The sequence below is a fragment of the Vanessa atalanta genome, chromosome 1 (genome assembly GCF_905147765.1).
Source record: "Vanessa atalanta chromosome 1, ilVanAtal1.2, whole genome shotgun sequence".
NCBI classification, from domain to species: domain Eukaryota; kingdom Metazoa; phylum Arthropoda; class Insecta; order Lepidoptera; family Nymphalidae; genus Vanessa; species Vanessa atalanta.
The window spans coordinates 5,358,574-5,372,796 of NC_061871.1; the positions used below are offsets into that span (position 1 = coordinate 5,358,574).

The 14,223-nt window shown below is 29.4% G+C and overlaps 1 protein-coding gene across 1 annotated transcript; it reads right to left on the reverse strand.

Annotated features, from left to right (window-relative positions):
• Window positions 1-1,810: 1,810 nt before the first annotated feature.
• Window positions 1,811-5,439, reverse strand: LOC125066457 (acanthoscurrin-2-like). Its single transcript, XM_047674534.1, has 4 exons — window positions 5,362-5,439; window positions 4,530-4,692; window positions 2,841-3,114; window positions 1,811-1,927 (listed from the first exon to the last, which is right to left on the reverse strand). Exons 2-4 carry the CDS (start codon window positions 4,684-4,686, stop codon window positions 1,882-1,884), a joined length of 477 nt encoding a protein of 158 aa, XP_047530490.1. The 5' UTR covers window positions 4,687-4,692; window positions 5,362-5,439; the 3' UTR covers window positions 1,811-1,881.
• Between the last annotated feature and the right edge of the window lie 8,784 nt (window positions 5,440-14,223).

The window sequence follows — 14,223 nt, forward strand, 5'->3', positions numbered from 1 at the left end:
ATCTGCAGCAAAAGTAATCCTCAAACCGAGATCGATTCTATTCAGCTGCTGTAGTTTTCGATGTTGCTACGAATGTACAATATTACCACTGAATCTAATATTCTACGTGTGCTTTAAAGGTTTATGACAAAGTGATGAGCTGCATCATTGGCGATTTTTCGAGCCAGGCGGCTAAACCTTTTTAGTGCTTAAAGGTGTCCTCCGTCCTTGAACATGACGTCGACGAAAGGCGACGTGACTGACATTGTCGCGTGGTTCAGTTATCGAGAGTCTGTCTACACTTTAGGTAATGTCTGCAACGCTTTGATGTGCTTTCTCAAGACAATTAGAGATGCATTCGAACGGTAGCGAAAGTAGGTATTCGCGAGATGTTAACTTGAAGTCATCGGGACATTATCAAATTTATTGCGCCACGAACAAAAAGTCATTAATTTTATGAGTCGTCGACGTACAGACAACAATAAGTGCTTCTTTTCGGATTTTTTAATAACTTTTTTTTATATAAATTTGTTTAGTAACATAATATATTACTTCATAGTTCGTTTTTCGTTCGTTTTCCAATAAAACATAACAATTTAAATATCAATGAATTTAAGATTATAATATTGTAAACAATATAATAATCGCATTATATTACTATATTATTTGAACGTGGCAATAAAATATAATAAAATAAATATAAGTCTGTTTTTGTTGCAAGATATATATATAAGTAAATTGATCTTGACATTGTAACTAAGTTTTAGAATTCTGTAGAGCATTCATTCATATTCATTATATTATATAAAAACAAACTCGAAATTAATCGCAGAAGAGGATTGTGAAATATCAAAAAGCGATAGGTGACATTGACCATAATACATGATAATTGTTATTAACACAATAATATTTAAAGGATCCCGTCAAAATAACGTACAATAATAAGACATATGAATTTTACACGCGTGAGATACTTAGTGAATTCTTGCAGAATAGCAGCTGACTTTTAGTAGAATTTATATTTTGAACGTATAGTTTTCTTTGGAATGTCTTGTCAGATTTCTTAAGTAATCATTCAAAAGTTTTCGTATACTTAAATGAAGCATTACTAGGATTTGCTTTATTGTATTGTATTGATTAATGCGATAGTCATTTCTAGAAAATAAGTTCATCTGTACTAATATTATAAATGCGAAAATAACTCTCTGCCTTTCTATCTGTTGGTCTTTCACGGCCAAACCACGGCGAATTTGATGAAATTTTCTGTATATATATATATATAATATAATAAGCAAGCATCAAATGCAAGGAAGGACACCGGATAGACTTTTTATGCTTATCACCTGACGAAATACACATAAAACGCGTGTAAAGCTTTTAAATAATAATTACTGATATGGACTTGTTACTTATTCACATTGGTTTATATTAGTGTTTAGTTGCAATGATATAATAAACCGACGAAATATATGCTTATTTATCACGTTACACAATTATCTTATCTATCTATATTTTTTTATAATGTTTCACTCGTGATTACGATTTTTTATACGTAAAACACCTAATAAGAAATTTATAAAATAGAAGTATCCTAAGAGAGCTTCTTAATATAAAATATTAATTAATACTTAGTGAGACAAAATAAATCTTTTCTATACTCAAGTATATCTTATAAAGTTGAATATATAAAGCTGCCAATAAAGTTGAAAAAACATAAATTCTACCTGTAGTGTAAGTTATTTGATAAGATGTTTATATTTTATAGCTTCTTATTAAAAAACTTGTTTGAATTTTATTATTTTATTTATCTTATAAACTAAAATGTGTCAGTCGGGAGATAGTCACACACATCTCTTGCACACTTCGAAAATTATTATTTATAATCTAGAAATCATAACACAATCAGCACCAGGGATCGGATACGTAGTACGTCGTGGGGTAGTATGTCCTGCAAAAGAAAAAAAAATATAAAATTGATTACATCACTTCAAAAACAAGAAGTTTAATCTTTATTTAAACCTCTTGGGTGGACTGACAAATGGATCATCCTATATATATTATTTAGTCTGACCTGTCTCTAGTCACAATGGCGTACTCGATTCTCTAACCGGATCACAACAAAACAAAGTAATACCGCCTGGTCCTAGAATAAGTGAAATTGGGTGGTACCCAGACAAGCGAAGCTCCACCACCTTATAAACGTATAAATCTTCTTAACAGAAGAAGCTATTGATTATCAGGGGAGCATTATCGATTACTTGTCACTTAAACTAATAACTAACTTAGTTTATCGTATTTTTTTCTCATGTTACATAAATATACGACTAAATATATTCACGCCAACATCAGGTACTAAATTAGAAGCTCCTTATCTACGTAATACCTTTCAAGATATTCTTATTCCTGTTTCATAAAATATTTTCCAGGCCGACGAATACTTTCTCATAAAAATACATTTTGTAGGTACCTATTTCTATTCACGAAATTGCGTCGTTCGACTGCTTTTATTCTTAGATGTAAAATTACGACCCATAAATAATATCGATGCTGGTTTTGAATAAAAATAAAAATTACATAATATTAAGATTGCTGACTCCTTTCATAAGCAATGATGATAATATCTTGATAGCAATTTAAATAAAATTTATCATCATGTTCATAAAGAAGTCGAAATTGATCAAGATTCTAATACTACGGCCATTTTTATCTCCAGTCTGCAATTATAGAGTACCTATTTTCTTTATATTAATTTAAGTGAACGTAAAGAACTCTTATCTTATCACGTCATGCCCTTATTTATGAAGACTGATATTTAAAAATTTCATGTACTAATATAAATAGTAATATAATAAAAAAATTACCTGTATCCGTGGCCATATCCTCCGTATCCTCCGTAAGGATATCCACCGTGTCCGCCGTATCCGCCATGTCCATAACCACCGCCGTATCCGTATCCGCCGCCATAATATCCACCGTAGCCGCTTGCGTAACCGCCGCCCAAACTCCTGCCGTGAAGGGCACTGCCAATTAAGGCACCTCCGATTAACCCAGCCTTGGCACCAATCAGACCAGCTCCAAGACCAACTGCACCGAGACCGGCTACTCCAGCGACTCCAGCCCCGAGAGCTCCAGCTCCTAAAGTAAAATAATTACATTATTTTACTTATTATTATTTATATTTTTCCATATTATTTTAGCTAAGTTCTTTTAACCAATATAAAAATGAGTAACGAAGTGAGTTTTTACAGAATAGCACTACTGATCTAAGAAATTATACAAAATCAAATTTTTTATTATTTGTATACGAGAAAATATAAAAGTATTTGAATTTTACAATATGAAATTATTTTAAATATCTAACGACGGAATGATTTTATTCGCGTAGAATTTATTTGTTGCAGATAATATATTTTCTTTTGCTTAACCCGAACATTTAATTTATAAGATTTATTCTATATTTAAATTTATAAGACTTATTCATATAAATAAAAGAGGTAAACACGATGAGTCGATACAAACCGGATAATCGCTTGAGTATTTGCTATACGTAAGTATTTATCTATCAATTTTCTCATTTTGTAACCTACCAAAGCAAATATTTTAATAAAAACGACTTACTTACGTTAAATACTTAAATTCCAGAAAAAAACGTTCTTTTTAAGAACATATTTAACACGCAATGACGTTGTAACGTGACGTTTTATTGTTGTTGTTTTTTTTTTTTTAATAAAGAAAAGAAAATCTCCATTTGCCTAAAAAAAACAAAATTCTAAAAATCTAACTTAATCAAAGGACTCGACAACACTATCAGACATCAATACCGGAGCTACAAAATTAGGTCCCTAGGGAGTCACGCGCCATACTTGGCAACAATTTCACGCTGTATCGCCCTGCATATCAATAGCTCGTTATACAAGTAACTCCTATACTCCCATTTGCTCTAAAGTCTATTACCACATTAAAATGTAATGCCATTTTCATATTCAAATTTGAAACGTAAATTTTGTTATAAACATCCAGCAATAAAACTTTAATGAATCCACTTAAAATGACAGAAAAATTATCTTGATATTATCTATGAGAATATATTGTTTATACTAAAACCTTGGTTTGGTTATTTTTTGTATATAAAAATCTTCTATGTTGTATGTGTAGGTAACTCAACTCCTACAAAATGAATGGTCCGATTTCAATGATTTGAGTGAGTTTGGAGACTAAACGAAAGATATTCCGTGTATTTTGTAAGTAAAATGTAAAATTATGTAGTAATTCACACTTATTTGTCTATAGTTTTATAGCTTTTGGTAATATTTTTAGTACTCATTCATTTCTAAGTGATTTTCTTAAAACTTTTATAACCACCAGTCGTGGTACTAACATTCACGTTAAAAGTTCAAATCCCTGTTGATTGAGCAGTTGATCAACTCAAATCGATTCGCGTGAAAGCGGCTTAAGCCCAATTCGAAAAACGTATCAATCATTATCTCAGTTATATGTACATACAATAAAATAAACTAGAATTCAAATTAAGATAGTATAAAAGCAATTACCTAAGAGGAATCTTTTTGGTCTGTTGTTCTGAGTTTCAACTTCATTCAATTCACGAGATTTGACTGGTTCAAGTGAATCTATCAGCGGGCCCCTCTCCACGGCCAAGGTGGATGCCGCGGCCGCCACCACAACGAAGAGAGCCAGACACAGTTTCATGTTTATCTAGAATTTATAATATTGTTAACAATTTCATAGTTGTCACCTACAATGTTTATTAATTCTTTTTAAATAATCCCGCTATACATATTCAATAGAAAAATTAAACGAATATATCCCTGAGTAAATATACAATTTTATACATTAAATTTTAAACAATTTTAAGCAATAAAATTAGATCGATGTATGTATTTTTCAATAGTGTATATATGTATATATTTCAAATCAAATAATACATACAGGTAAATTAGAGCTGTACGAGACTTGTTAATTGGAAAACATGCCAAGATGGAGTCTAACTTTTTTTAATATAATAATTTAATATTATGTCTTCGGTAATTATATACATCTTTAAAAAATTAAATGTATAACACTATATATATGACATAACATGATAAATTTTATAATATTGAAATTAGATTCAAATGTGCTAATTTAATATTCGTAGTAAAAACTATACTTATTTGTTAAACAATCATACCATTTAAACTAAAATATAACTTATTAATGTTTTCATTTAAAATTTTATTGAAATAATTATGACAATTTGAATTACTGTAAATTAAAATTAAAATAAAAAATATATATTGTTGAGTTATTTTTAAATTTTAAACATAACCAAAAATCAAACTTAAGAGCCAACTTTTTAAATAAGCTTTAATAATGTAGACTTACCTTTCCAATTAATAAGTTACACTATCACAAGCTACATATATACTGTGCTGAGAGATCCTGCTCGCTACTTTTATAGGTCGGCCTGACGGAACACACGCCATATATCACGAAAGTCAATGATCCTTGCTCGTCACAGCCGCACCCTATAATTTTTTTATTATAATTTTTTTCTCATTAACAATACATGTATATATATCTGGTTTTACACACCCTGTAAATTGGTATTTCACTATGAAGAGGATACATAAGCAATCGTATTTTTTTAACAATACGTATGTTGTAGTTTAAACTAAATTATCTGTTACTCCACGTAGAAATATATTTAAAAAAAAAACCTATTTATTTTAGTAGCGCGGAAAATTTCAAAAACATCTTGATAATAATAGCCATTGAATTAAATAACAAAATAGAATTATCGCGAAAATCGTTTAAGTACTATTACGCATAATAAATAGATTCACACGTGTGAAATGCCGACAAAATGATAGGCAAGTTGCCATGAAACCAGACCGCCAAGTTAAGCTTTAAGTCCTTTGTAAAGTTCTAGTGATATAATACAATTGAAAAACATTTATATTCTAAAATGTTTTAAACCAATAATAATTGAATAAAAATTATGAATAACGGTAAGAGACCAAAAGTGATTCTTTAATTTACTGCTATCTATACTATGTTACTGATTTGTCCGTAAGGAAATCCAAAGGTCAAATGTCATTTACGATTTTGTAAATGTGAAATTTTATAAATACATCTGGGATTATACTTGGAAGGACTTTATTTTTAGTTTATATTTCCGGCGTAAAATTAAACAATTTTATTTCTCGTTCTGTAAAATGTAATAAAAATTATAAAATTATTATACAAATGATTTTGTTTAGACTTGATTAGAAAAAAGAATAATGATATTATTAAATGCTGCTATTGTCAATAAAAATATGTAGATCATATATATAATAAGATTTACACATATCATTAGTATATTCTGACCATTGGTTTTTTTTACGGTACAATTAAAAAAAACGCCTATTTATGGATTTAATAATTAATTTTGTACAATTTAGAGAGCCGGTTTAATATATCCAGTCTAAGGTTGGTTATTAATTAATAATCATATAACGGTACATTTAGGAAGATATTTAAAAATAAGTTATGCTTAACTCAGCTTTGTATTTACTGTAACTGTCAAAACGAAATGTATGGTTTCGTTATATTAATATCACAACATAATTTACATACATACATATTATATATTAAGTTGATGAAGTCTCAAATTATCACCTTAAGACTAAAGATATTAATTTGACAAGAACACAAGCTGAATTTGCGAACCTTGGCGTTATAATTATTTTAAACGTTAAAGCTTACGCGTCACCTCGCCAAGAGACACGTAATGTGACAAAAATTCCAATTAACAATTTGCAAGATTCATTGTTCGCGTTAACAAATCGTAAGTGATTTTGGTAAAACAAATAAATTCTAGTTAACAGTGTCGTAGTTTTTCGGTATGTCATCTCCGCCGAAAATATGTTCAACAATATACCTAATTAAATAATTTTACTCAAGCGATGCAATTATCAACGATAAATTGTAATATTTTATTTAAGAACCAAATTTTAATTTTATAATTGTTTTTTCACTTCTCCCAGAATAAGAATTAATAACGCAATACCAAGTTTTATTTAAGATATTAATTTTTTATGATAAAATTACTGCAGTATTATTCTGTAAGAACTCATTTCAATCACTTCGAAACACAGTTAAAAATTATTTTTACGTGTGTACAAATGTTATAATAATTACATTACATATTACTACTGCTGATGGAAAGATATAATAAATAAAATTTAAAGGAGTCTCTCCATTATATAGTGCTGAGTTATATTAAGGAACTCTAAACTCATACGCTTAAATTCAATTAAACAAAACTTGACCGAAGCGCTGCATGTTCTCGCATTGTTACACCAGACTCCCGTACACTGCGGTAAAACTCTCTTTTGACATTCAATAAAACTTTTGTACAGAAAAATCGTAGTTCATCCAACAACAATTTAATTCTCCGACGAAACACAACTCCATTAAATAGTTTTTACAATTGTATGCTTGAATTTTCCGAACAATCTATTGTTATACTGAATAAATATAACATTTTTAGTACTTCATATTTTTCTCTCTTGAGAAACCTTAAATTTTCAACAAAGCAAAAGTCATCAAATCACTCATTTGTAAGATTCTATTATTTTGTTACAACCTTTCAGTGGAATTCTATGAATCAATTTATTTTATTATGTAAATAAGATATAAAAAATACTTGAATTCTATCTAAAATCTTAAAACTTATATATTTATGAACCTATATTACTTATCTCCCTCATTAGTCTTGTTAATAGTAGTATATCAGAATTTCTAGAAACATTTTTCTTGTTTTTACGAATATATATGTTGCCGCGAATATTATTTAGCTGATGAGATGATGATGATAATATTCTAAATAATGATTTTAAGTATCAAAAAGGTTATAAAATTGTTATAACAATAGCAGAGCCGACAGCGTATTTTAAAAAAAATAATTGCCTATCCAAACTCGATATATAACATTTAATCAAAGACATATTGAGATTATTTGAATCATGAACTCATGTTTATATACATAGAGTTTTTTTCCTGAATATATAATATATGATAATATCGTTTTTAATTATGAGGTTTTCAATATATATTTTATTAATACTTGTATATATAAAGGTATTAATAATGTATTTGTTAATAAAAGAAAAGGCTTCTAACAACACACCAAATAATTAATAATTTAAAAAGGTCCGTTTGTGTTTTTTTTTTGTATTATCGCAAAGAATACTAATTCGTTTACATTGAAACTTTCACATACTATGAAAGGCTATTTCAAAAGTGACAGAGGCTATTGCCTTTTAAAATATATATATTTTACATATTTATGTGTCAATTAGGCATTACAACGAAACATTAGACGAATAATCCTAACCATTTATTTTAATTTATATTCCGAACATTTTGATTTATTTTTTTAAATTACTTTGTTTTCGACGCTCTATTTTTCCGGTGGTTGGTTATAAATAGACCGCATTTTTTCTTCGAGTCTTTTTTATTTACAAAAAATAGAATAAACTATTCACGTGGTGGTTCATTCGAGTTTAGTATTTACGCGATTATACCATGGTTTTTTTTAAAATGTAATTTATAAATACTTAAGCGTACATTATAGTTCTAACTTCATATTTAAAAAGACAATGTTCCGTTACATATATAGATATTATATTATATTTTATATAAGATTTAAAACATTCTTCGTGTTATGTTATTGCACTTGTTTAGTTACGTTAATGTGTTTGCTCGCGTCTCGAGCAGACGTGGCGCAGATGCAAGCGATAGACAACAATTTCAGCGCAAGCTATCTCAGATGCGCGAAATAGATATTTTTCATAAGCTTCAGGAAATACTCTGTTTACTTTATGTGTACAAGATTTAAAAATGTTCCATATTTATGAAAATTATATGTAAGTTTAAATTTGATACGAGAATAAATACTGGTTGAAATTTATGTAAGAAAATAAAAATACAACTTATTTTAAAACCTAAAGAAAATTAGGAAAAAATAAAACAATATTCACTCATAAATTATGTAACCTATACCAAACTTAACTTATATTAAAAACACGAATAAATACATACGTAATTAATATTTATATAATGTTAAAACAACTGCAGGCATATCAATTCTGACATAATTTATTTGTGTAATTTTTTTTCTCCTATAATTGTCATTTTTTTCGAACCATTTTATGTGTTTTAAATACATAGAGATTATAATCAACGTGCATTAGTACGAGTGAGTGATGCACGAGCATACAATATGTCTTAGTGTGAGTGAGACGACTTAAAAGTAAAGAAGGCAGATATTTTTTTTATATTATTAATAATTAATTAATTTAATAGGGCTTCGTAAATGAATAAATCTAGAAGTTGTTATCCATTTGATACCGATAGAAAAATGTTTGTATAACGGTTTATAATGAATTAAAGAACGATCATCGTATTGTGTATTATTATAATTATTACATGCTTTTTAATCTGTTGTTGAATTTGGTGTACAATGACACATGCTATTTATTTTTTAATAAAAATAAAATTATTTAGTTGCCATAATTTAAAGTTACTATTTATAAACGCTTTATGTAATTTAAATTCAAATTAAAATGATTTATTCGACACGGATGTCAATATATCTTTTCATGGTATCTTGTTATGGTATGTTGGCTATTATTTATTTTTTAGCTTGAAACAAAAGAATTCGGAAACATGTCTTTATAGGATGATCTGTACTTAACCTTTTACAAGAGGTCGGAATAAAATCATTCATCGCTAGCAGTATTAAAGCTCACTCACCGATGACAAAGTAATAAATTATTATGGAGACCAATGCATATCAAGTAAAGTAACAGCATAGCTAATTGACATGAACTTTTTACTTTATATTTATGTACATGCCATTACACGGATGATATTTTAAGCTTCATATTGACGTAATGACGCATTACTTTAACCAATATCTATACTAATATAATAAGTAAAATTTGTTTGTTTGTAGGTAGAGATAATTTCGGGAACAAATAAAAAAAAATCACTAATATCATTTTCTTTATTAATAAATGGCACCCATGCGAAGATAGGACGGCTCGCTATGTTGTTTACCTAAAAATAAATGTTGATATATCCGTTTGAGAAACAAACTTTAATAACGTTTTACCGATTGTCATTGAAGATCGCACATTTGTTTTCATCGGGAAGGTTTTTAATACTATATATTTTATTGTTATTGGTTACTAGATGAGGCTTCTGGACACCAATTTCTATAGTGTTTAATCGATCGCTACGACAATAAATACATACATAGACAGGAAAACATCTGTCAGGTTATGCTAGTCTTGTATATACATACAAATAACGCTTGTTTTTGTTCGTTTTCAAAGCGTTAACGCATCGGTCATCCGATTTAATTGATATCTTGTACAGTTGTTGTTACTACTAGCAGTCGTGTCTTCCTGAAAGGCCTAGACCAATTTGGTTACAGGCTTTGAAGCTTGTCTCTATACAAGGGTTGTTCTTCGCAGGAAACAACTACTAGGTCATTGGTTTTGACCTAAACCTTGTTATTTTTCCACAAATTAAATTACATAGTTACCATAGTAATAAGTTTACTATTTAAATTCGTGTCGCGGATTCATGAATAGTTAAGTACTTAACGTACAATATTGGGTCCCAATCGAATATAATGGCCCTTTTTTATAAAAAAGGTACTTTCTCATTCGAATTTGACAGTGGTAGGGCTTTGTTCAATCCTATCTGGTTAGGTACAGAAGAAGACGCAATACTTGGTATTGTTGTGTTCCAATTTGAGGGGTGAGTGAGCCAGTGTAACTACAGGTACAAGGGACCTTGGTGGCCCATTTGCCGGTCCGCCTACTTATTACATTTAAAAAATCCAGCATTAATAATCCTATCATTTTATAGAGTTTAATTTGCTATTTAATACATATATGATATGTTCATATTCATCATATTCATATCGTATTTTAATTAACACTTTTAAGTCAAGTAAAGTCATTCACTACGGTCAACGACCTCTCACAGTAACAAGGTCCATGTAAATACTTGCTTTTCTCATCACGGTCAACTCTCGCACTTGAGCCATTTTACTAGATATGGCTAAACTTGTTTTGGGTGTTTAAACGACCTTTGAATTTCTGTGCAATAACACCTTCCAGCTAGGTAGGCGTTAATTGTTTGTAGAAAGTGTAATGACTTAATGACGACTGCATCAGAGAAACCCATATTTACAATGAATAAAAATTTGTTTAATGAAAAATCACAATGGCTTGAATTTTTATACTGCGGCTTAAGAACATGCAATCGGTTATGACTAAACATACATATAAATAATGCGATAAAGTCAAATTAAGTATCTTTACACAAATACATTAAAGAAATGAATTATAATATTTTATTGTGAAATAGCATCGAGGACATATTGCAATAAAGTTCACTTTTAAGCCGATATCAAAAATCTTTTTTAAAGGTTATAATTTCGACGCCTTTTTTAAGCATGTTCACTGATTACTTGAAAAAAACAAGACCGACTTGCATGATGAAAACTTGATTCTATTGAGATAGGATATAGGGCATTGTAAGGAGACTGTCATTCTCATAGATAAATAAATTTCGTGGATTTTGTTGTATTTCAATATGACAATCGAAAATGATTTAGTATACATATATTTTTTCTACAAGTTGGAGCCAAGCTCAAATAATGTACTATTATGCTTTTCTTAACCTCGGAAGGTACGCAGGCCGTTGTGCTGTGCATGATCTCTTTCTAGTATTGTCGGATGTCATCCTATAAGATCGGAGAGTAAGGGATAATGAAAATTCAGCTGTATTTGCACACATATTTTTGTTCTCTAATAAATCCCACACTAGGTGAGTCGCTGTTTAAAATGATTACCGTGGCTAATATCGATTAGAAGGATTACATATAAATGGATTTTGAGATACAAAGGAATATTTATATAGCTAATTTATTAAACATATGCATATGTATTAAATTCAATTCAATGTTAAACATTGTTTACATTTTTTGAATAATAAAACTATCACGTGTAAATCTATTTTTTTAACGTTTTAATCGTTTCATTATCGAAATTTACGTTTATGTTATTTGAATTGTTTTTTTAAATGACATACGATTACAAAATATAACCAAATTCAAAATCATTGAACTATTATAAGATAATCTAATAATAGGAAAACTTATAATTTAACGTACATTAAATGAAATAAGTATCTGAGTGAACTTTTTAATATAAACCACGGTTTGAAATTTTCTAGATTTTTTCTTCTGTCAAACTTTTATATGCAGAGCTCCAAGATATGATTTTCCGACAATATAATAATATGAAGGGAGAATACACGGCTGAGTAAATTTACTTTGTTCCTTTGGTTTACGACAGAGTAAATATCACAGGCTCATAGTTCGTAAAACACTTGAGGGTTTCCCTTAGTTTTACACCCCTAAGATCGCACTCAAAGCTTTACGTAAGCGTCAAAGAGCCCAAATATTTTATAACGCAGTTTTTTCTTCGCGCAAACACCTAAAGAACAAATAAATGTGATTTATTTACTTTTGGAATAAACATACAACCATGTGACAATTAAATTTAATTAAATAAGAAAATTACATCAAGTAATTCAATTTGCACAAATTGTGTATTGATGGAAACGTTATGTTGAAGTTACATCGAAGACAAAAAAATAGCTATTGTTTTATAAGTTTTTTCTTTAAAAAACTTATCGATTATTATTTGAGACGTATAATATTGTGAACATTTACTTACATTTTGTTACTCGGTGGTAGGGCTTTGTGCTAGCCCGTCTGGGTAGGTACCACCCACTCATCAGATATTTTCTACCGACAAACAGCAGTACCCAGTGTTGTTGTGTTCTGGTTTAAAAGGTTTGGGAGCCGGTGTAACTACAGGCACAAGTGACATAACATCTTAGTTTCCAAGGTTGGCGAAAAGCGAGTAAGGGATGGTTAATCTTTATTACATTCTTACTACCCATTGTCTATGGGCGGTGGTGAGAACTTACCATCAGGTGGTCCATTGTTCGTCCGCCGACCTATATCATAAAAAAACAACAACAAAAAAAATATTTTAGATACAATACATAAAATTATTGATACTGATTCCAGAACAATTTGCCAAATTAACCCTTGTAAAAAATAGAGTTTACGTTCATGGTGTCACGTAAATTACATTTAAAGAAATATTATAAAATTAGTAACGAAGCAGCCAATCTTTTCGGCCACATTTCGGCTATATTGGTCCGAATACCAAAATGTGAATTGCAGATTTTATTAACGAAACGACAAACTTAAAGTTGTATATTAATATTTATATACCATATTATTAATTTTATAATAATCAATAAAAATTGTAGACCACTGAAATATACAATTTTTTTTACATACTTTTTGCTGAATAAATATTGTTCCTGGGCTTTATATATTATTATGCAACAGATATATACTGTTTATCGTGGATGTGATGTTTCTTTTGTTTATGCATTCTATTTAGACTAAGTTTTATTATCTGTTGGTACGGCCGTACCGCCTTTTTTCACTATATTGTCATAATCTTCTTTATATATATGTCTACATAACTGAACTACTCATACATTTTTGGACTGATTTCGATATGTTTTCTGTGTGTATTTAAGTGTCCCTGGATGGCTTAGATTGGACCAAGTAGATGTTATTACGATCGGGAAATATTTTAGTTTTTATTTAACCCTAAAGAAATCGGGATTGCACAGCAGTTTTCACGTGAAACCGTAAAGAAACATACAAAGAAAATATATGTATTAACATATATACATTGATCACTCAAAGCTAAACCTATTGACAATAAAAACATATTATTGACTGTATATCGTACAATTTTTGTAAAGAGCCGTTTACCAATGTTATATGTTGTTAATACATATTATTTTGTTTGTATGTTTTTTACGGAACACCTGATTTTCTCCTTTTTGTCAAAGGGATTTCATCCTTATATATCCTTTCAAGGTAATACATCAATATTTATATCGTATAACAAAAGTCCCAATGCTGGGCTACGGCCTCCTCTCCCTTTTGAGGAGAAGGGTTACAGCCTACTCCATCCCGTTAATCCAATGCGGGTTGTTGGATACACATGTGGCAGAATTTCTTTAAATTAGGCACATGCAGGCTTTCTCAAGATGTTTTTCTTCACCCCCAACCACGAAATA